General features: G+C 40.8%; 1 protein-coding gene across 3 annotated transcripts in view; it reads right to left on the bottom strand.

Moving 5' to 3' along the window:
- Positions 1 to 4,143: 4,143 nt before the first annotated feature.
- Positions 4,144 to 23,829, bottom strand: part of LOC144605762 (uncharacterized) — a 42,827-nt gene continuing 23,141 nt past the window's right edge. For all 3 annotated transcript variants that reach the window (XM_078421286.1, XM_078421287.1, XM_078421288.1), the window contains 9 exons: positions 23,393 to 23,458; positions 22,719 to 22,814; positions 21,420 to 21,515; positions 19,704 to 19,787; positions 17,896 to 17,991; positions 10,049 to 10,123; positions 7,677 to 7,822; positions 6,359 to 6,471; positions 4,144 to 4,706 (listed from right to left, as the gene is read on the bottom strand). In XM_078421286.1, coding sequence (XP_078277412.1) covers positions 4,574 to 4,706; positions 6,359 to 6,471; positions 7,677 to 7,822; positions 10,049 to 10,123; positions 17,896 to 17,991; positions 19,704 to 19,787; positions 21,420 to 21,515; positions 22,719 to 22,814; positions 23,393 to 23,458 — 905 coding nt within the window. In that variant the 3' untranslated portion in view covers positions 4,144 to 4,573. The remainder of the gene's footprint in view (positions 4,707 to 6,358; positions 6,472 to 7,676; positions 7,823 to 10,048; positions 10,124 to 17,895; positions 17,992 to 19,703; positions 19,788 to 21,419; positions 21,516 to 22,718; positions 22,815 to 23,392; positions 23,459 to 23,829) is intronic.

Below are 23,829 nucleotides of genomic sequence, written 5' to 3'. Positions count from 1 at the left end.
ATGTTCCGGATCCATTTCACCAAATGTTCTGTATCTAGTGTCCGAAAAAATGACGTGAGCCAAGTCTCCGCTGAAAAACACCAGCTGCATGCGCTCCCTTTGTTTCTTCACACGTGGGAAAGATACAAAGCTAGCTATCTCAGCGCCGCCCAGAATATCAGGGGTCGGATCAATGCACTGAGCGCCAAACCTGCTCCTTCAGCTGCACCGCATTTGTTGTGTGCGGAAGTTAATAGCTAACATCACCGATTCACCTGTGTAAAGGCTAGCGTTCATTTGAATATATTCACGCATCGACAAATCAATTTATCAATGCTATAGGTTACATTCTCTCACCACAATCACTACTTTAGTGCATGTATATTGGAGTTGTCTACTATTTCGGTATCACGTTTCTCCCTTAGGTTTGTGGGTTAAACAAATAAATGAGATTGTTGTGATAATCCGGCGGCTACTCGGAGTGGTGAGGAAATTGATACTCAGCGAGACAGCTGCTAAATACAGCAGGTGAAATACTCAAAACATTTTAGAAGGAGATTAAACAAAGATTAAGAGAAAGGGTAACAGATTTTTTTTGGCAGAACCAGTTCGCTCGCTGGCACATAATGTTTATAGATAAAAACACAAAATGGCCGGGAAAATAATCCTGGTTTCCAGTCTTGGCTCTATCGATTGGCTATATCAATATATCTATTGTCTATTGACAAAACAGTTTCTAGAAGCTGCGTGGACCGACTCGAGGAGGTCAAAATGTCAGGATTAGCAGAGTTTACATTCTGCCTTTCAATTTACAGTGAATGAATGGATGGAAAACAGGATAGACACATCACTTTGTATAATAATATGATACTTGTAAAAGTGGCAGTGTGATTGATATATAGCGACAGTTCTATGGTCATACTGGAGCATCTGTGTCTAAACACAAACGGGCGTCAATAACATACATGATTTCTGAATAAAATAAAGGAATCGGAGGCGCATGCGCCAGATTATTATTGCAAATTGATGCATTTAGGTTATGTCGCGGATCAGGCTGGTGACATCCAGTGAATTTCCCTTTCTTCTGGACACGTGGACAGCTTTAAATGAACAACCGTTGCACCACCAGTACATCCTTTCTGAGGTCATGCGTGATTCTCAACCCACATTGGGTAACAGCACCGCTCTCTGCTTATTTGGTGGTATCTCACGTTGCACGACGTATTTAGTTTCATTTTCAGCGAGCTGCCTATAATGTGAAATTGCTGTTCAATGGAAATAATCAACGACAAAGCTAGCTCAGATTATAAAGAATTTATAAAGGTTATAAAGGTCTGAATTGGGGTCCCGACCCGAAACGTCACCTATCAATTTTCTCCACAGCATGACCCGCTGAGTTACCCCAGCAATTTATGTCTACCTCAGATCATAAAGCCTTTTGTGGAGTGATGTCCATGCAGGTGGTATGTGGACTGCGATTAGGCAGAGTTTATGGGTAATGGATTGTAAAGATTTTTCGCACATTTCAAAATAATGTCTTTAAAATCGGCTATTTGTATTGGGATATGTAAACATGTAGATTTGTTTCACATTCCAAAGTATTACATTAGTGCACATTTCCACATAAAAAGGTGAAACATTGATATTTTATTTGGTTGATATGGTCGAAGATAAATATGGGTTTGCATGTAGGAATTTTGTGGTTTTACAATTTCCGGCACATAGTTGCTTTATAAATTGTTCCCCGGATCGAGCCATTGACTCCACAGATCTCATTCATCTGTGAAATATTTTAGATTTAGATTTAGATTTAGAGATAGAGCGCGGAAACAGGCCCATCGGCCCACCGAGTCCGCGCCGCCCAGCGATCCCCGCACATTAACACTATCCTACACACACTAGGGACAATTTTTACATTTACCCAGTCAATTAACCTACATACCTGTACGTCTTTGGAGTGTGGGAGGAAACCGAAGATCTCGGAGAAAACCCCGCAGGTCATGGGGAGAACGTACAAACTCCGTACAGACGGCGCCCGTAGTCAGGATCGAACCTGAGTCTCCGGCGCTGCATTCGCTGTAAGGCAGCAACTCTACCGCTGCGCCACCGTGCCGCCCTCCAAAGATTTTTGTGTGATGCAAGGGCGAGAAGAAGCCAGGTGGTGGCAGGATGTAGGTACTGATTCTACAAAGGTTAGTTAGTATGTTTTGGTTCTGAATGTAGACTAGAGAATGCCAGGTTTAGAGAGAAACTCAAGAGACCCAACGCCTGGTGCACTGTACAAAGTTAACTTTTGTCCATATCTTCGGGACGTGCAAAAGAAATGGGCGAGTGCAGTGTAATATGCAATGTGTTCAATAACAATGCGTTCAATATACACTGAGGGAAGTAACCCCTCCCAATACCCACATGCCCCACACTCCACTCAAAGCATACACCACACCCATCCCCCACTTTCCATCCCTAGAACATCTGACAACACTTGTGATAGAGGTTGTGTCAAGTCTATCCTTCCATCTAGTCCTTTAATTATCATTACTGAGAATTTTTTTCATGTCATTTTACTGTGAAGATCAATCCACTAATAATTTAGAATCTGTGGGATTTCCCTTTATTAATTCACTTGTATCATCCTCTAAGGGATCACTTTTTTGGTTGGCCATTCTGTTTTTTTCATATACTTTTACCTTTCACAATTTGTTTTGATTATTTGTCAGTGTAGTGTAAGGGTTAAACTGACAATTTCAGCTAAACTGTAAAATGAAGTTATCAGCTGAGTTAGCAGCCCTACATTCCATAGCCTCTCGAAAACGTTCCCAAACACGTTATCTCCTCGCCTGGGAATGTAGTCTTTCCCATGCCATTCCATGGGAAAGGCTGTGTTGGCAAACATAACACAACAGCAATAGTTGGGTAGACCACCGCGCCCCCTGCCACTGGTAGCGCAGAAATGTTGCAGACAAGGGGGGCTTATGATTGGCTGGGGAGGGGGCCATTCTATGATAAATGCAATAAAGATTGGTGTTGGACGCCCTTTCAGAGAGAGAACCTCAGCCTTGGACCATGTCACGAATGGTGCCAGGTGATCTTGAACAGAAACATCCTGCGGCTTGCTCTGCTGTGCACTCAGGGTTTACGAATGCGTTCGTGGATATTCGGTGATATGTGAGTGTATGTACCTTATTTAGTGGTGTAATAAATTACTGAGTGAATCAAAACTGTTATCCGAATCCAGTGATTTATCAAACACAACAGTCAGTTTACTCATATTCTACTCCTCTGTATGGTGTTCATTTTTTAATTGAAACTCCCAATCTTCTGGCCTAGAATTAATTTTTATAATACTGGATGCCTTATCTTTAAATTTGTTATTAATCTTAACATTGTTTGTTAGGCTCAGAGGATGTAAGCTTCTCATAGAACCATTGTTCTTCATTGAAACATACCTTTGCTGGCATTTATAAACTAGCTCGTTAAATGTCTCCAATTGCTGAATTACCATCATACCATTCAATTTATTTTCCCAGTCTACTCAAGGCATCTCTGGTCTCATGACTCTGAAGAGTCAATAGAGGCATCGAAAAGTTCAGAACATAAATAGATTGTTTGGCCCAAAAAGTTCACATGGAACATTCATTTACACTTATCCTAGATTAATCCCATCTGGAGAAGAGTCGCGACCCAAAACGTCACCTTTCCATGTTGATGTGGCCTAACCCGTTGGGTTGCTCCAGACCTTTGTGTCCCTTTGTGTAAACCAACATTAGTAGTTCCGTGTTTATCCAATCATTGTTTTACTCTCCCCACATGCTCATCAACTCCCACCATTGCTCAGTTACACACGAGAGGCAATTTTTACAATGGCCGATTAACCCAACGACCTACATGTCTTTTGGATGTGGGAGGAAGATGGAGCACCTTGGAGGAAATCTAGTAATTCTCCGGAAGAGCATGCAAACTCTGCACAGACAGCACCTGAGGTCAGGCCTAAACATTGACTTTTGGCAAGTAGGGGCTTGACTCGCGGTGCCATGTGAATTTATTTGTTAGGCTCATTAAATTATCAAATTAAAGAGACTTTCCAATGGAAATTCTGAGAAAATCATAGCATGTTCAAAAAGATAAATGATCGATGTGAGACTTTGATAAGGAATTTCCTTTATAAAATAAAATCTTTATTATAATCAAATGCTCAGTAATACTTTGAAATTTGTCACAAAAATACTGTCCAATGATTTTCTCATGAACTATGCTGTAATTTGAATGCACATTTAATGATAAAAAGAAAATATATGTAAGTCCATGGTGAGTAATTGTTGCCCTCATGACACATCATTAATAATTAATATTAACATCATATTAAGCAAAATATAAGTTAGGAAAGGATGCATGGCAATTTTCAAGAAGTGATCTTTGCAGGGTGCGTTGTGGACCACGTTGGTTTGACCAAATGCTCTGTGGAGCATATAATGCAAACTGTAATAATTAGATTAATAAGCATATTATTAAGAATCAGACATTTTACACTTGGTATTCAGTTGTTTTGTAAAATCCTTTGCTTACTCATGTTCATAAATGTTCTCTTCGTATTACATCAGCCAGGGAGTTTTTGACAAATATATTTATACTTCCTGATGCAAGGAATATCATTCCACAGACCATCTTCAACAAGGTGCGCGCAGTGTTCATTATTCTGATAATTGTCTGGTTGACCAGATTTCCAGAATCTAAATGGAAAAAGAAATTGTAGAACAATGGTACAATTCAGGTATAATCTTCAAAGTGGAAGCAGGCATGGTTCAACATTATTCAACATGGAACCAAATGGCAGCACAAAATTCTTACTAGAGTAATGCTGAGAAAACTTACCTTATTTGGGGTTTGATTTCAAAGGAAGCATTCTGAGTTTTCCTGGAAAACTTCATCCCACCAAATACCAAATATTGCCAATAATTTAGGATCTCAGGCTTTACACATGATGGCCCACCATGTCTATGTTCAAGTGCTTACTCCTGACTCACCAAACAGCTCTTGGGTAGAAGCTGGGTTCAGTAAACTGATTGCAGGCACAGTATTTACAGTGGACTTTAGCATTTGCTTCAAATGTTTGTATTTACGTGAGCTGTTCCACCTAGTTTCTGTAAGGAGTATATGGGGACTTTCCAGACAGTATGGTACCTTATACAGTAAGTACTACTGTGTTTTTAGATACATTGTAATAATCTGAAGCCTGTGCATGCCATCAATGAAAGCTTGATTTACACACTCGGGGTCATCCTGTTGGGCAACTTCCCTCTTAGTTATTTTGCTCGGTGGTAGCTCTACTTGCGTCCCCAGCATAATTACTTGTGCTTGTACAGGTTATACTGACTGGCAATCTAGAGGACTAGAGGAATGACCTAGAGTTAGTGAGTCCAAATTTCATCAAAGCTCTTGTGAATTTGGTATCATTTAATTAAATAAATCGACTTTAAAATATTGGTAGATGAAGCTTTAGAGATTGTAATTAAAAACCTCAACAGCTTCAACCATAATCTTTGGGTGAAGAAACCTTGGTCTTTCCATTTTGTAAATCCAGGTCTACAACTGGTATTATCAAGCAAGTTGTTTAGTTGGATCAAACCATTGAGTCAGTGAATCATTAAACTGGTAATTTCTGTGCTTCACAACTATCTGTGCCTCGAACGAACACAAGGAATAGGACTACACAGTTTGCCCCTCAATATCTTGCTATTCAATATAGTCATGTCTGATCTATTACAGACCTCAACTCGTCCCAGCGACTAACCCCCTCTATGCCAAGCCTCACTCCTCAGTGTCAGATCCCCATAGTCCTAAATCATCGGATCTTTTAAACATATACCTATCTCCACTATAAACGCTCTCTGTAGTAGAGAATTCCTTAGATTCATAAATTTTCTACCCCTCTCATGTTTATATGGCCAGTCCTTTAGCTGAAATTATGTCCACTTGATTGAGACTCTCCCACTCATGAAAACATTTGACACCGATCCTGTCATAGCTGCTTAGAATCTTATATTTATGAATAAGGTCACCTCTCATTCTTCCAAACCCCAAAGAATACAGATTCAATCTGTTCAGCAGGGAATCACGTTGATGGAGGCATATCCCAAGCACAGTGGAAAATGATTGGCATAGCCATTGCCTTAAGTAACTTTCAAATGCTTACAAAAAACTTGATCTCTACCAAAACAATAATGGCTTTCTACCTATGACCTCACTAGCCCAAGATTAAAATGAATAAGGAAGACTGCCCATGGTTGAATTTATTTGTAGAACCCCACCAATTTTCCATCCAGAAACCCATAACCCAATGAAAAGCACAATGTTTTGTTGTTAATACAATGTGTTTCCTTACTTTGGTGTGCTTGAATAACTTGTACCATCTACCCAAAGCCAGTCACCTTCTTTGAACGAGTCAGTGAGTCCAATCCAGTAACGGTTGGAATCTAATCGATCAGCAATAAATTTCTGTGGTGCAAGTACATGGTTATAGTTACAATTATGAAACAAATAACTAATAATAAATGATAATAAACAAGGGACAGGAATGTCTTGGCTTAGCATCAGCTGCTCATTATACACCATGCTAGAAAGTGATTTCCATTGACCTAACTATTCAATTAAATAACAATCACAGCCACACAAATATAAGAACATTTTCTGTGCTTCTGTTAATAGTACCAAAAGAGATGCTGGTTTCAACACGTGCTTAAGGGGATCTCAGAAATGTAATTGTATCTAGTGTATTATTTTCTCTCTTTCTCTCAAAGTCCAGTTTCCTAGTTTGGTTCCATGCATTTTCTGCTTAAACCTCTGCTGTAGAATAAACATGGTAGTTAACTCAAAGGCAAGACCTCTTCCATTGATCTTGGTTCCTTGATCAATCATTTTTTCATGAATGAGAGTCTTTCAGTGTACGTGTACATACCAGTTATTTGCATTTTGTGATGTTGCTGAAGGCTACTTTTAGAAATGAGTCTATGTGAGGTTTGTTGTTACATGTAAGATAACTGTAATATTACCTTTGGAGGAAGCAAGTATTGCAAGAGATCTTATAATGGGGATAAAGAAAGGGCATCCAAATCTGAAGCTCCAAGAAGATGAAATGACAGATTAATATGATGCAAATAAAGGAGGATAAAGAAAACTGCTATATTTATTATACAGTGGGGGATTAAGCGGTAAATGCAAAGAACCAAACTAGAAAATAGGGCACTGAAAGTATATTTGAATGGATTATTAAATATTTTCTTGAATCTCCCTCACCTGTATCTACCTAGCACTCACCAGACTTTAGCCTGCACCCACCTCTCTTCCAGCTTTCTCCCCGCTACTACAATCAATCTGAGGAAGAGTCCCAACTTGAAATGTTGCCTATTTATGTTCTGCAGGCATGCTGCCTGACCCACTGAGCATTTTTTATGACTTAAGAATACATTTGGATACTCAAGATATTTATTCACCTTTCTTATTTCTTTAACTGAAGAAAGAGAATAAATAAAATAATTACACCATCAAAAAATTAGAAGACCTGCAAATATTTTTCCAAGATCACATTCAAACCAATAGGTGAACTACTTTCAAAGAGAAAGGCAGGTGAAATATGTGAATATTTGCGCAGATGTTTTGTCACATTGTACAGAAAATAGCATAAAGCAAAATATATTTCATACCTGTTCTGCCATGTTGTGAATCACCATAAGGTATGATTGTTTTAATTGGCATTCGCTCTTTGCATTTGGAAAGGTGTCCTCAATCAATGAAAACAGATAGCACTTGTCACCGTATAAGATAAAATGTTCTGGGCAGTGTTTCCTGTCTATAAAACCGACCATTACATGGGTTAATATCACTAATCAGTGTCATAGAGTCATAGTCATAGGGTGATACAGCGTGGAAATAGGCCCTTCAGCCCAACCTGCCCACACCGGCCAACATATCCCAGCTACACTAGTCCCGCCTGCCTGCGTTTGGTCTACATCCCTCCAAACCTGTCCTATCCATGTACCTGTCTAACTGTTTCTTAAAAGTTGGGATATTCCCAGCCTCAACTACTTGCTCTGGCAGCTTGTTCCACCTACCCATACCCTTTGTGTGAAAAAATTACTCCTCAGATTCCTATTAAATCTTTTCACCTTCACCTGAAAACAATGTTCTCTGGTCCTCGATTAACCTAGTCTGGGCAAGAGATTGTGCATCTACTCAATCTATTCCTCTCATGATTTTATACACTAAAGTGTGCTTTATAGACTGTTGATTTCCAAGTAGGTTACAACATTTTCACTTTCTTTAAATATATCCTTACTGACTGTTCATCTGCAATTTCATTTCCATGACTTCCCTTCCTATTGTATTTTTCTCTCCCAAGCGGTATGCATCATTAGAGATTGGGGCATCTCTTCTGAGTGGGATGTATCCATTAAATATATCCATTTAAAATGGCATTTCCAGGTATCTGTCAAATGTGACCTCTAAACCAATAGCTCATCCCAAAGACATGACATCTCCAGTATGGAAAGCTATGCTCAAATGCATCTGCAAAAAGGAGCCAGTGAGTTCATGGCTGAGAGATAGACAAGATAAATGAATATCATTGTGAGTTAATCTGGTTGGTTTTTCCATAAAATTGAATACATGCATCTTTTTCAGCGTACTGAAAATTCCATGAATAAATATACTACATTGTTTTTGTTAAAGATGTGGATGTAATTCTTCTCACATCTCTTCCATTGTGAGCTAGAAACAAATGTACTATGGTTGGGCGGCACAGTGGCACAGCCGGGTTGAATGCTGACCACTGCTGCTGTCTATTTGGAGTTTATATGTTCTCCCAGTGACCACATGGGGTTTTTTCTGGGTGCTCCGGTTTCCTCTCACACTCCAAAGATATACAGATTTGTAGGTTAATTGATTTTGGTAATATTGTAAATTGTCTCTCGTGTGTAGGATAGTGTTAGTGTACGGAGTGATCACTGGTCAGCGCGGACTCGGTGGGCTGAATGACCTGTTTCCGTGCTGTATTACTAAAGTCTAAAATTTAGTCTAAAGTTTGGAATTGCCCTAAAAAGGCATTCTTTTAAAACTCATTCTGTGGTATGCAGACTGATCTTTAATTAGTAGGCATTGCCATTTTACACCTGAAATTTCAACTTTTAGAGGAACAGCCAAAGAAGGTTGGCTCAGAAGTTACTGTCAGTCGCAAGTCCTTGATTTCCTAAGTCTGACCATTCCAAATAAGGAGGTCCTTGAGGAGATTGGGCCGTGATGGACATTGCTGTGGTGCTGCCATCATGTGGATTGTTCTTGGATGAAGTGATGCCACTGTGTGGGTGGGTGTGATGCCTGCTCTGGTGGAGAAAGTTGGAGTGAGGGGTTTAGTTTCAGGGGAAGGGACTGCCCATTTAATAATAGGTTTTGCCTCCCAGGTGGTTGTGAGATTCTGGAATCCTATAACCTAGATGGGAGTGGAGAATGAATCATTACCTTGATTCAAGTTTGAAGTAAGCATTTTATTTGACTGCAGGGGAGATTGAGGATTAGGGGAACAGGTAAGAAAGTGGCATTGTGGCAAAGATCAGATCAACTGTTATCTTTTAAATTGTGGACAAATATCCAGCTGAATGACTTCTACTGCAATTTCTTATTTCTCCCCCTGTTCCACTTTGAGCACCACAGGAGGTTTTACACCCACCCAAAAGAGTAGGTGCATTGCTTCAAAATCTCATCTAAATGATAGTTGGTGCAGTGCTCCTTCAGGAATGCACTGGAATATCAGCCTGGAATTTTGTGCTCAACTGTTTGGAGTCAGATCCAAGCTTGGCAGAGGGAATACTGCCAAAAAGGAAGAGATTTCATTTTTATCCATTTGTTCAAGGGAGGTGGACATTGTTTGTTCATCTCAGTATGCCTCTGGTAGAAATGGGAGTTAAGAGTCAACCACATTGGGTTGGAGTCACTTACAGGGACGACCGAAGGACTGGAAGGACTTCAGTGAATTTCATTCTAGCCTAATTTTCTACAAAGTAAATGATTACTGTTATCTTACCCTTGGGCTCTAACAGTGACATCAGGGTTGAGTTCAGTTCTTCCAGCTTTTGCATCTCACCAGATAGATTTGCCACTAAATGCATTTAAACACAAATACGCAATTACATGTTTAATAAGGTGTAGCCATTTTAAAGTAATTGTTCTTTTGAAGAGGTAGTGGGCTAAACACTTGTGAAAAAAAGAAAAAAATGGCTTTGTTGTGGAAGAGAAAATAAGGTTTAGTACAGAGTAGAGCAAATTCACCTACATTTCTGGGTGCCTCAGAAATTCATTTCCTAATTTTTCAGCACGATTATTATTCTCCAAACATTTTACTCCTACACTCAAAATTCACCTGACCAAGCCCTTTGTCAGTTAATCAACAATTCTCATTAACATACAAAATACTCTTAACTGCCCTGTTTCCTCTGAGACAATGCAACTTAAATGGCCAGCTTTCCAACCTCATGAAGATCTATGACCTTGTATGATTCCTAATTTAACCTTTTTTGTGTCTTGACTGCAAGGAGAGTAGCAGAGGCATTTGGCTGTAGCGTAAATACAAACATTGGGAGATCGCACTTAGAAATCCTCCTGTTGTGAGTGCCTCGCTGAAGGCCTGGCTGGTTTCCATGTTCTCCTACCACGTGTAAAAAAACATTCTTCCTACTTGCACTATTCTTTATCAGACTGTCCACTCCTTTAACTCCTGAGAATACACTCCCAATCCCTGCCTCACCCATTCATTCATTCAGTAGCATCAAAGGGAGAGTGTTTCTCTTCCTCTAAGAGCTGTGGGGTTGTGACAAGTTTAAGACCTTTTAGGTTTAGGTTTATTATTGACCCGTGCGGTTTATTATTGACCTGCCTGATAACAGAGGGGAGGAAGCTGTTACTGAGTTTGGTGGTGTGCATTGTCAACCTTCGAAGGAATGGGCTTTGATTATGTTTTTCTGCTATTTCAAGGCAATGTCACATAATAGGGAATATCAAACTTGGCATTACAAAGTGAACCCATACAGCATTATCATACGAACTTCACAATTCAAATTTAATGCAATTTTTACGACGAACATGAAGGAAACCCTGGATGCTAATTGAAAGCCAAGTTACACTTGAAAAAGTAACTTGAAAAAGGGAGCAGCTGATTGGTGAGTAAGCGGGAGGGAGCAGCTGATTGGTGAGTAACCCCAGGTTTGTATTTCTGCTTTCTGAAAGCACTTTGAGTTACGGGTTCTGGTTTTTTTTTAAAGTTAAAGGTACTGCTTAAAAGGATCACGATTTTTAAATAGGGAGTGTGCTGATTTGATTTAATTTAAGGGATTTGAGTTAATATAAAGGGTAAGCCATGTCAGCTGAGATCGGCCCCGTGGTTTGCTCATCCTGTAGCATGTGGGAAATCAGGGATACTGACGGTGTCCCTGATGACTACGTGTGCAGGAAGTGTGTCCAGCTGCAGCTCATGGTAGACCGCATTGAACGGTTGGAGCTGCGGTTGGATTCATTCTGGAGCATCCGCGATGCTGAGAAAGTCGTGAATAGCACGTTTAGTGAGTTGGCCACACCACAGGTAAAGGTTATGCAGACAAAAAGGGAAAGGGTGGCCACTAGCCAGCGTAGCATAAAGGAGGTAGTGCAGGCGGTCACCTCCCTCCTAAACAGATATACCATTTTGGATACTGTTGGGGGAGATGCCTCATCAGGGGAAGGCAGCAGCAGCCAAGTTCATGGCACCGTGGGTGGCTCTGCGGCAAAGGAGGGGAGGAAAAAGTGTGGAAGGGCTATAGTGATAGGGGATTCGATTGTAAGGGGAATAGATAGGCGTTTCTGCGGTCGCAAACGAGATTCCAGGATGGTATGTTGCCTCCCTGGTGCAAGGGTCAGGGATGTCTCAGAGCGGCTGCAGAACATTCTGGAGGGGGAGGGTGAACAGCCAGTTGTTGTGGTGCACATTGGCACCAATGATATAGGTACAAAACGGGATGAGGTCCTACAAGGTGAATTTAGGGAGCTAGGAGATAAACTTAAAAGTAGGACCTCAAAGATAATAATCTCTGGATTACTACCAGTGCCACGTGCTAGTCAGAGTAGAAATAGGAGGATATTACAGATGAATACGTGGCTTGAAAAATGGTGCAAGGGGGAGGGATTCAAATTTCTAGGACATTGGAACCAGTTCTGGGGGAGGTGGGACCAGTACAAACAGGACGGTCTGCACCTGGGCTGGAATGGAACCAATGTCCTTGGGGGAGTGTTTGCTAGTGCTGTCGGGGAGGATTTAAACTAATATGGCAGGGGGATGGGAACAAGAGCAGAGAGACAGAGGGGTATAAAGTGAGGGTAGAAACAATAGGTAGCAAGGTGAAAAGTAAAAGTGGCAGGCAGACAAATCCAGGGCAAAAATCAAAAAGGACCACTTTGCAACATAATTATATAAGGGGCAAGAGTGTTATAAAAACAAGCCTGAAGGCTTTGTGTCTCAATGCAAGGAGTATTCGGAATAAGGTGGATGAATTAAATGTGGAGATAGTTATTAATGATTATGATATAGTTGGGATTACGGAGACATGGCTCCAGGGTGACCAAGGCTGGGAGCTCAACATCCAGGGATATTCTATATTCAGGCGGGATAGACAGAAAGGAAAAGGAGGTGGGGTAGCGTTGCTGGTTAGACAGGAGATTAACGCAATGGAAAGGAAGGACATTAGCTCGGAGGATGTGGAATCGATATGGGTAGAGCTGCGAAACACTAAGGGGCAGAAAACGCTAGTGGGAGTTGTGTACAGGCCACCTAACAGCAGTAGCGAGGTTGGGGATGGCATCAAGCAGGAAATTAGAAATGCATGCACCAAAGGTGCAGCAGTTATAATGGGTGACTTCAATCTACATATAGATTGGGTGAACCAAACTGGCAGGGGTGCTGAGGAAGAGGATTTCTTGGAATGTTTGCGAGATGGTTTTCTAAACCAACATGTCAAGGAACCAACGAGAGAGCAGGCCTTTCTAGACTGGGTATTGAGTAATGAGGGAGGGTTAGTTAGCAGTCTTGTTGTGCGAGGCCCCTTGGGCAAGAGTGATCATAATATGGTGGAGTTCTTCATTAGGATGGAGAGTGACAAAGTCAATACAGAAACAAGTGTTCTGAACTTAAAGAAAGGTAACTTTGAGGGTATGAGGCGTGAATTGTCCAAGATAGACTGGCAATTGATGCTGAACGGGTTGACGGTGGACATGCAATGGAAGGCATTTAAAGGTCGCATGGATGAACTACAACAAGTGTTCATCCCAGTTTGGCAAAAGAACAAACCAGGAAAGGTAGTGCATCCGTGGCTAACTAGGGAAATCAAGGATAGTATTAAAACAAAAGATGAAGCATACAGATTAGCCAGAAAAAGTAGCATACCAGAGGACTGGGAGAAATTCAGAGTCCAGCAGAGGAGGACAAAGGGCTTAATTAGGAAAGGGAAAATAGATTATGAGGGAAAACTGGCAAGGAACATAAAAACTGACTGCAAAAGCTTTTATAGATATGTGAAGAGAAAAAGATTAGTTAAGACAAATGTAGGTCCCTTGCAGTCGGAAACAGGTGAATTGATCATAGGGAACAAGAAGATGGCAGACCAATTGAACAAATACTTTGGTTCTGTCTTCACTAAGGAAGACATAAACCGTCTGCCGGAAATAGCGGGGGACCGGGGGTCTAATGAGATGGAGGAACTGAGGGAAATCCAGGTTAGTCGGGAAGTGGTGTTAGGTAAATTAAATGGATTAAAGGCAGATAAATCCCCAGGGCCAGATAGGCTGCATCCCAGAGTGCTTAAGGAAGTAGCCTCAGAAATAGTGGATGCATTAGTGATAATTTTTCAAAACTCTTTAGATTCTGGAGTAGTTCCTGAGGATTGGAGGGTACCTAATGTAACCCCACTTTTTAAAAAGGGAGGGAGAGAGAAAACGGGGAATTATAGACCAGTTAGCCTAACATCGGTACTGGGGAAAATGCTAGAGTCAGTTATTAAAGATGTGATAGCATCACATTTGGAAAGTGGTGAAATCATCGGACAAAGTCAGCATGGATTTACAAAAGACAAATCATGTCTGACGAATCTTATAGAATTTTTCGAGGATGTAACTAGTAGAGTGGATAGGGGAGAACCAGTCGATGTGTTATATCTGGACTTTCAGAAGGCCTTCGACAAGGTCCCACATAGGAGATTGGTGTACAAACTTAAAGCACACGGTATTGAGGATTCAGTGTTGAGGTGGATAGAAAATTGGTTGGCGGACAGGAAGCAAAGAGTAGGAATAAACGGGTCCTTTTCGGAATGGCAGGCAGTGACTAGTGGGGTACCGCAAGGCTCAGTGCTGGTACCCCAGTTATTTACAGTGTATATTAATGATTTGGATGAGGGAATTGAATGCAACATTTCTAAGTTTGCGGATGACACGAAGCTGGGTGGCAGTGTTAGCTGTGAGGAGGATGCTAGGAGGCTGCAGAGTGACTTGGATAGATTAGGCGAGTGGGCAAATGCATGGCAGATGCAATATAATGTGGATAAATGTGAGGTTATCCACTTTGGCGGCAAGAACAGGAAAGCAGAGTATTACCTGAATGGTGAACGGTTAGGAGAAGGGGAGATGCAACGTGACCTGGGTGTCATGGTGCACCAGTCATTGAAAGCAAGCGTGCAGGTGCAGCAGGCAGTGAAGAAAGCGAATGGTATGTTGGCATTCATAGCAAGAGGATTTGAGTTTAGGAGCAGGGAGGTTCTACTGCAGTTGTACAGGGCCTTGGTGAGACCGCACCTGGAGTATTGTGTGCAGTTTTGGTCTCCTAATCTGAGGAAAGACGTTCTTGCCTTAGAGGGAGTACAGAGAAGGTTCACTAGATTGATCCCTGGGATGGCGGGATTTTCATATGAAGAAAGACTGGATAGACTAGGCTTGTACTCGCTGGAATTTAGAAGACTGATGGGGGATCTTATAGAAACATATAAAATTCTTAAGAGGTTGGAGAGGCTAGATGCGGGAAGATTGTTCCCGATGTTGGGGGAGTCCAGAACCAGGGGTCACAGCTTAAGGATAAGGGGGAAGTCTTTTAGGATCGAGATGAGAAAACATTTCTTCACACAGAGAGTGGTGAGTCTGTGGAATTCTCTGCCACAGAAGGTAGTTGAGGCCAGTTCATTGGCTATATTTAAGAGGGAGTTAGATGTGGCCCTTTTTGCTAAAGGGATCAGGGGGTATGGAGAGAAGGCAGGTACAGGTTACTGAGCTGGATGATCAGCCATGATCATATTGAATGGTGGTGCAGGCTCGAAGGGCCGAATGGCCTACTCCTGCACCTATTTTCTATGTTTCTATGTTTCTATGATTTGCATGGAGTAATGTTCAGGCCATAAATGTTTGCCAAAGACAATTGAAACGTGTCTTTCAATTAATTTTTAAATAGATTCTAACAAGCTATTTCTCAGGCAACATTTAAGTTAATAGATTCTTGAGTGGAAATGTCACGGTGGAGCAGATTTGCTCTATTTGGGCTTTATAGTAATATCTCTAAAAATCTTAAATCAAGCACAATGAACAATATGAACAAATGTAACTGATTTTATGCTTTAATTCATGCCAGATACATGTTAGAGCATATTGACTATTCCATTTCATGCAAATGGTAGTTGGATGTGAACTACTCTTTGTTTCTATTCATTAACTCAAAGTCATTTTAGAAAAAGTTGTGCATGTAAAAATCAATTTTGCTTGGAATAATTTATTATTGTTTTCAGTTTGCCTTTTAATAGAGAACTTCATATAATATCCCCACCCAAAAAGTAAATTAGTACATTGTTTAAGGATTCTATCGAAGGCAACTTTATTTAGAGGGTAATATCAAAATTCCATCAGATGGATTAGATAGAAGTGCTTATCTGCAACCTTATCTGTAACCTAATCTGTTGTTGTATTATCAAGTTGCATGACTTCCACTTCAGGAGCAGAAATGCTATAAGGGATATGTGCACAAAGCTCTGGTATAGTCTGTTAATTTAAGGATATTTCAAACCTGAAAAATGCGAAAAGAGGACAACGGTATAACTAGATACATAACAAAGCTCAGTCATTTAATATATTCACACAATGCTGGAGTAACTCAGCAGGTCAGGCAGCATCACGGGAGAGAAGGAATGGGTGACGTTTCGGGTCGAGACCCTTCTTCAGACTGATGTCAGGGGGGTGGGACAAAGGAAGGATATAGGTGGAGACAGGAAGATAGAGGGAGATCTGGGAAGGGGGAGGGGAAGGGAGGGACAGAGGGACTATCTAAAGTTGGAGAAGTCGACGTTCATACCACTGGGCTGCAAATTGCCCAGGCGAAATATGAGGTGCTGTTCCTCCAATTTCCGGTGGGCCTCACTATGGCACTGGAGGAGGCCCATGACAGAAAGGTCAGACTGGGAATGGGAGGGGGAGTTGAAGTGCTCGGCCACCGGGAGATCAGTTTTGTTAATGCGGACCGAGCGCAGGTGTTCAGCGAAGCGATCGCCGAGCCTGCGCTTGGTTTCGCCGATGTAAATGAGTTGACATCTAGAGCAGCGGATGCAATAGATGAGGTTGGAGGAGGTGCAGGTGAACCTTTGTCTCACCTGGAAAGACTGTTTGGGTCCTTGGATGGAGTTGAGGGGGGAGGTAAAGGGACAGGTGTTGCATCTCGTGCGGTTGCAGGGGAAAGTGCCCGGGGTTGGGGTGGTTTGGGTAGGAAGGGACGAGTGGACCAGGGAGTTACGGAGGGAACGGTCTCTGCGGAACGCAGAGAGGGGAGGGGATGGGAAGATATGGCCAGTGGTGGGGTCCCGTTGTAGGTGACGGAAATGTTGGTGGATGATATGTTGGATCCGCTGGCTGGTGGGGTGGAAGGTGAGAATGAGGGGGATTCTGTCCTTGTTGCGAGTGGGGGGAGGGGGAGCAAGAGTGGAGCTGCGGGATGTAGAAGAGACCCTAGTGAGAGCCTCATCTATAATGGAGGAGGGGAAGCCCCGTTTCCTGAAGAACAAGGACATCTCGGAAGCCCTAGTGTGAAACACCTCATCCCGGGCGCAGATGCGGCGTAGATGGAGGAATTGGGAGTAGGGGATAGACTTTTTGCAGGGGACCGGGTGGGAAGAAGTGTAGTCCAGATAGCTGTGCGAGTCAGTGGGTTTGTACTAAATCATTAGATCAGTCATTTAATACTTAGACCGTTAAGCAGCAATTTAACTATTTACTTATTGTCAATACTTACATGACATTTTATTTTCAACAAAGCAATGCCTATATCCCTTACAAAATATTTGAAGCTACAAAATTATTTATTTCTAAAATACAACATTGATCAGCAGTAATATTTAATCATTATTAACTCGCATTGCACAGGGACCCCTTGAATTGTGAATGATCTGACTTATAAAAATTCAACCTTTCACATATATTCTACTATACATTTTTAAAACACTTTTCAAGCTGGTAATAAGAATAATAACATATTTCATGGTATTCATGAATGTCTATTGCAGTAAATGTAGGTTGATTGTTGTTAACGTTATAGCAATTATTTAATTAAATGAATGAATGATAGCAAATGTAGGTAGAGTGATATGATGTGGATAGTTGTAAAAAGGTAATGTTTCTGAATTACAGGTAATTACAGAATTATGGTTTGTGGATAGTTCTCAGGAACAGAATGCTTATGTAACCCATGGACTACCTGCACTTGTACATTGCGTATTTCATTCTTAAATAGTTGAAATACTTTTCCGCACTGGGATGGCATAGTCCATGAGAAAGTTAAATGTTAACTGCCTTCCCCAAATAGCTTTTCTAATTAATTATCTTTCTTACCAAGTGACTTCACTTGCTGGAGTTGCAAAGAAACTGAGTCCTTGAATAAATGTATAGAATTAGAGTTCTGTTCTTGGACTTGAGAAAACTGCTTATCTGGAATAGAAAACACACATATTTCACAACACTTTAATTGGCTGCATAAAATACCAAATTAGTGCAAAGAAGTTGATCATTTTTTACAAAGTGGAGAGAGCAATTCTGTTTTGTGGCTCAGGACATAAGACAGTGACAGCAATAATCTTACCTCGTTGTTCATGGGAGAGATTAAACCATTTTTATGGTGGGATGCTGAAAGCAATTTCTCATAATGCCCCCTTTGAATGGACTCCAACTGGTTCACAGCAGGGCTGCCATGCCTGAGTTCCTTGACTGTTGTTCCAATAGACAGAATAGACAGAGTAACAACGTTTAGAAGAAATAGAATTCTGCCATCCATGAAATGTTGCCTGTGATGCAAATTTGATGGGCCATAAGGCCTGCTGGCAGTGTGATCTGGTACAAATGTGAAATACACTAGCAACCTAGAATGTAACAGCATTGAGACAGTGCGGGGAGTTTATCAGCTTGAGGTGAAAGTATATCATATAACAGCTACATAAAGTAGTTTAAATGACATTTTAATGCTTTCCTCGCCTATTTTTAAACAATGAGGCACACCACTTTAACTGCTGAAGGAATGGAAGCTAGATACTCACAATCATCACAAACTCAACTTGAAGAACACATTCTCTTTTCTTGAAGGGTCAGTGTTACTCATACTGCCACCTTTGAATGCCAAGCCACATTCTATATCAAAGTGAGCATACACAGGATCTCCTCTCTGGTACAGTACTCCCAGAAGAATTGGTGAGTTAAGATCTATCCATCAACAGTAATATACCATGGTTAGATGCCTGGTACAAAAATATTTGATTTGCAATTGAATTGATCTAACCCTGTTAAGTATATTGTTGGCAAGGTGAAAATTTCCTCAACTAAAGTGTCCTAGCACTATTGGGTAGCCCAGTGGCACAGCTTGTAGACACACTCTTGCAGCGCCAGAGACCCATGTTGAATTCTGACTTCAGGTACTGTCAGTGTGGGGTTTGCACTATGACCACAATGGTCTCCTCTCGGTGCTCTGGTTTTCTCCCACATCCCACAACTGCTTGGGTTGGTAGGTTAATTGGCCACAGTAAGTTGCTCCTAATGTGGAGGTGAATGATAGTTTTTGAGGGAGGATGGGACTATAGGAAAATAAAAATGAAATTAATGTAAGGTGGTTAGTGTAAATTGGTGATGGATGGTAGATGCAGACTTGATGGGCCATAAGGCATGTTTGTGTTCTGGATAAACTAATGCCTCACACAGCAAGGCAACAGGCCCTTCAGCCCACCATGATTATCAAATATCTGTTTACTTTCATTCTACACTAATCTCATTTTTTTTCTTCAAATCTCCATCAACTCTCCATCTCCCAACCAACTCCTCCTCCCACACACCTACACTGCGGGAAATTGTCAAACCAGCAAGCACATCTTTGGCAGGTGGGATGAAACCAGAACACCCAGATAAAGTCCACAGATGTAGGGAATAGATGCAAATCTCTGCAGGCAATATCAGAGATCAGAATCGAACCTGGGTCGCTATGGAACCTGGGGCTAATTGTGCCCTTCAAGTACAAGCACAGATCTGTGCAACAACCTTCAGGCTGAATGATGATCTATTTATGATAGAATTAGAGATCACATTCAGAGCAGTCAATGTATAAATATTTGCCACACTTGGTCATTTTATTATGATGTAAATGATTTTTTTTCTCTCACCGGCTTCCTTTAGAGTCTGCACATTCAATCTGACCCTTGAGAGGGAATCTTGCATTGTTTGAATGTTGTCCAGAACTGTTACAGCTGAAAAAGGCATGTTAAAAAAAAAGCACGGTACAGCTTCAGTCACAAGTAAACTTAGAATCAAATGAAGTGACAGTGTTGGAGTCAGTTTGTTAGAGTTATCGAATTAATTCCACTCAGCAGTTCTTTACCCAAAACTCATTTTTTCTCCAATGTATTTACAACCATCTCTATTGGGGTGTTAGTACTGGATTGGCTTCCTCATCTCTTGTGCAGTAAATTACAGAAATGTTTTAAGGCATAATGCTTCTTCAGCTCCCCGAGAACTGCTTTCCTGGGAACTTCTACCATTGGGAATGTGCTGAACTAGAAATTCTTACTTTTAAAAAATAATGGTTTAATGTAACATCTGGGCATGCTGCTTTCTGCAATGTGCTGGAGGAAGACTTCCTTCTGCACTCATGTAAGTGTAAGTGTGCACTTGAGGCTCATACACTACCTACAATCGGTATGAAGAAGGTTCCCGACCTGAAAATGTCACCTACCCATTTTTCCCGGAGATGTTGCCTGACCCGCTGCGTTACTCCATAATTTTGTGTCTATGTTTGGTATCAACCAGCAATTGCAGTTCCTTTTTATTGCATTTTGATTCTGACTCACTTGGGTATGATCTCCTAAAACTCCCTGATATCTAGTTAAGTGTTTCAATGCACGATTTTTCTACAAAATTATATTACATTATTTTTAAATATTAAAGCTTTGAATATTGTTTGTAGCTTATCTTCATAGTACGTTAAAATTTATCATGAAACTAGGTTGCATGTGTTGTATTTCCACAATTGCAAAATAATGTTTTATTATGAATAGAATGAAATAAAATAGTACAGCACAGAAACAGGCCCCTTTGCACACATTGTCCATCCCTTTAGCAGGTTAAACTAAGCTTCTCTGCCATCACGTGATCCATATCCCTCTGTTCCTGGCATACCCATGTGTCAGGAATAGAGGGATTATGGATCTCATTTTGGGTTGTTTCAGGTTGGGACCCTTCCTCGTTGTTCATTTCCCCCCAAAATGCTGCCTGGTCTACTGAAATCCACCGGTACTTTACATTTGGCTCAAGATTCCAGCGTCTGCAGTTCCTCAGGTCTCCATGTTCTGATTGTATTTGTTCTGACCACAATGTGCCATGATTACAATTGGCAAGCACTGCGTCAATTCTGGTTTAGGAAGGGGATAGTTCATCTTGAAATTAAAGTATAAAACAGATGCTTTTGTGTCAGAGATGTGTCCCACTTCTCTACAAATTTCAGGTAGTTACCACACCATTCCAAAGAAATTATTGTGCTTTTGTTATTGTTCAATGTTTATTTTAAACAGTTAATTTCATACTAATAAAAATGTAAATGGGAGTTAAAGGACATGATGCAATTGCAAAGGCAATTTACATTCTTATTTGACGATGTATCTGCCAGAATTACTGTGCATCAAAGCTTTCCAATGACCATTTTTCTGGCAGATACACAATTATATGCATTCCTTCCAAGATAAAGTATGGGTGTTTTTTCTTCATGTGTAAATGCGAAAAAAAAACATAGATTCATTATATTGTCACAATTGTGCCATCGGAATAATTTTTGAAGCAGTTTGAATTTTTTCTTAAATTATTTCATAAAAAAATGAATCTCCTACCCTTTTCTTCCATTCTTTGAAATTTTGATAGAAGTGAAGAATTAACATTATTTAGAGATGCAGTCATCATGTTTAGGTTCTCTGAGATCTGGAAACCTGGACAGTAAAGAAAAATCACAAAATGGACACAGTTGCATGAAATCTGCACACCAGCCATAAGGACAGATATACCCTAGAAATTTACCCTTTGGCTCTCCAGTGTAAAATTATCAGGTTTTGATTGTATGACTGGACCATCACTATAAATTCTACCTTATAATATTGTGAGGAAAGGATCTCTAGCTCATCTCTGAGTGTGACTGAACTGAAGTTTCCTTCTTTGGCCTCTCATCTTCCATCTCCAACATAAACTTGAATCTGGAATGGGATCCTGACCCGAAATGTCCTCTTTCCATTCCCTCTACCCGCTGAGTTCTTTCCATTCGCTCTTGCCTGACGCGCTGAGTTCTTCCACCACTTTGTCTTTTACATGAATTTGAGCTCGACTGAAACTTTACTGTCTGTATTCTCATTGAAATCAAGTGCCATATATCCATTTCTACATTCTGTTCCCCATTCAACACTGCTCCAATTTGAAAATTGTCATCCTTTTATGTTGCTGAACCCCTGCCCACTTCAGAAAGCGGAAGCTGGGAGGCCACATGCTGGTTTTCATTTGTGGAGAGAGTTAGCAGCTTCAAACTCATGGGCATTACCATCTCGGATAACCTGTCCTGGGCGCAGCACATAGATATTAGTATGAAGAAGCACGCCAGCATATCTACTTTCTTAGACGTTTAAAGAGATTTGGCATGACACTGAATAGTCTGAACATTTACAGATGCATTGCAGAAACTATTCTGACTGGCCTGGTCAGGTTCTTGAACTGACCTGCACAACTCTAATCCTACTGCAGCAATGGAACACTATGGACCACCATTTTCACTAACATGGAGTTGTTTTCTAATTATGTTTTGCACTACACTAATGTCTTACTTTTGTTGTCTTTTTTGACAATATTTGGAAGCCTCTGAGAACTCTGTGTTCCAACAATTCTTCTTCAACTACCTGTACTCTAATCCTCTTTGCTTCCCAACCTTTTCACCCTTCTTGATGATTGTAAACTACTTGAGAGGTGCCTTGAAATGTTTGTGTGCTGAATTTCACAGCCTTTGTTACCACATCCCTCACAATGTTTAATTCTAGTTCAGATTTACTCTCAAATGTGATGTGGGTAAATTCTTCCGCTGTTGACTTTTCACACCAAATTTTAATGAAATGCTTTGCTGCAAGAGATTTCATTAAGGAGGAATTACATACCTTCTTCTTTAAGATTTTGTAGCTCAGAGAGAGTTGACATGTTTAGGGCATCCATACGAGTTTGCATTTGGTTGATGTGATCATCGAGCTGTAAATCTAAACACAAAATGTATTGGAAAGTTATTTCCCAAGCTAAATAATTTGCTGAGTGAATGAAAGTAACTTTAAAAAGTCTTCTGTTCAGATTGTGTTTTGTTCTGCTGGAAATCTAGAGCAAAGTCTGTCCTCTGCTGGTGATCCTGCAGCAAATGATCGCCCATGACTCAGGGGGTGGATGAACAATGCAGGCACTCAGAATTAACATGTGGTATTCGGGGCTGTATCTGGGCTAACACAGTGAGTGCAGGTCATTGCTGAGGACTGGCAGCACCAGATGCATGTGCTCTCAGGCAGCCAGGATACTGTAATCGCACTCGTCACCTCCGGTTAGAAGCTATTCTTTCTCCATCTCTTTGCTTGGATGTCCAGCCCAGAGATTTCTCCATGGTAAGCTCAATGATTGTCATTGGTCATGAAGCATGGGAGAGATATCGGTCAACGTTACAATTATTATGTAACATAGAGAGCAAATAAGACCTTTCCTCAGATACTAGTTTTAGAACTCAAATTGGTTGTAGCCATTGGTACCATCCATAGTTCACTGGTGAATTCAGAACTGCTAAAGGTTTCTTTACCTTTGAGATTTTGTAGATCAGAAAGTATCTTTTTCTGTGTTTTTTGCAGATTTTCCATGTTTTGTCCTGTGAATTGAAGCACAGTTTAGGAAAAATTATTCAACTTGCAAAACAGTTTTTACCAAAGGAGTAGAAACACTAATGTTTTTGAACTCAAAGCATCAGAGTACTGCAATATACTTTGCTTTCGTAAAAGAGGGGAACAAATATACAATCATACAAGATAAGAGTTTCAGTAATATATATTCAGTAATATATAGACATTTGTGCCATCCTCTTGTGTGGCTCCATATTGGATTCTTTGTTTAGTTTATTTTAATGTAGAGATACAGCGAGGAAATATGCCCTACAGCCCACCGAGCCCGCACCGACCAGTGATCCTCGCACACTAGCACTACCCTCTACACACAAGGGACAGTTTTACATTTACACCATGC

This window comes from Rhinoraja longicauda, chromosome 25 (assembly GCF_053455715.1).
Source record: "Rhinoraja longicauda isolate Sanriku21f chromosome 25, sRhiLon1.1, whole genome shotgun sequence".
In the NCBI taxonomy this organism is placed as follows: Eukaryota; Metazoa; Chordata; class Chondrichthyes; order Rajiformes; family Arhynchobatidae; genus Rhinoraja; species Rhinoraja longicauda.
This window is presented reverse-complemented; position numbering and strand designations above follow the sequence as displayed.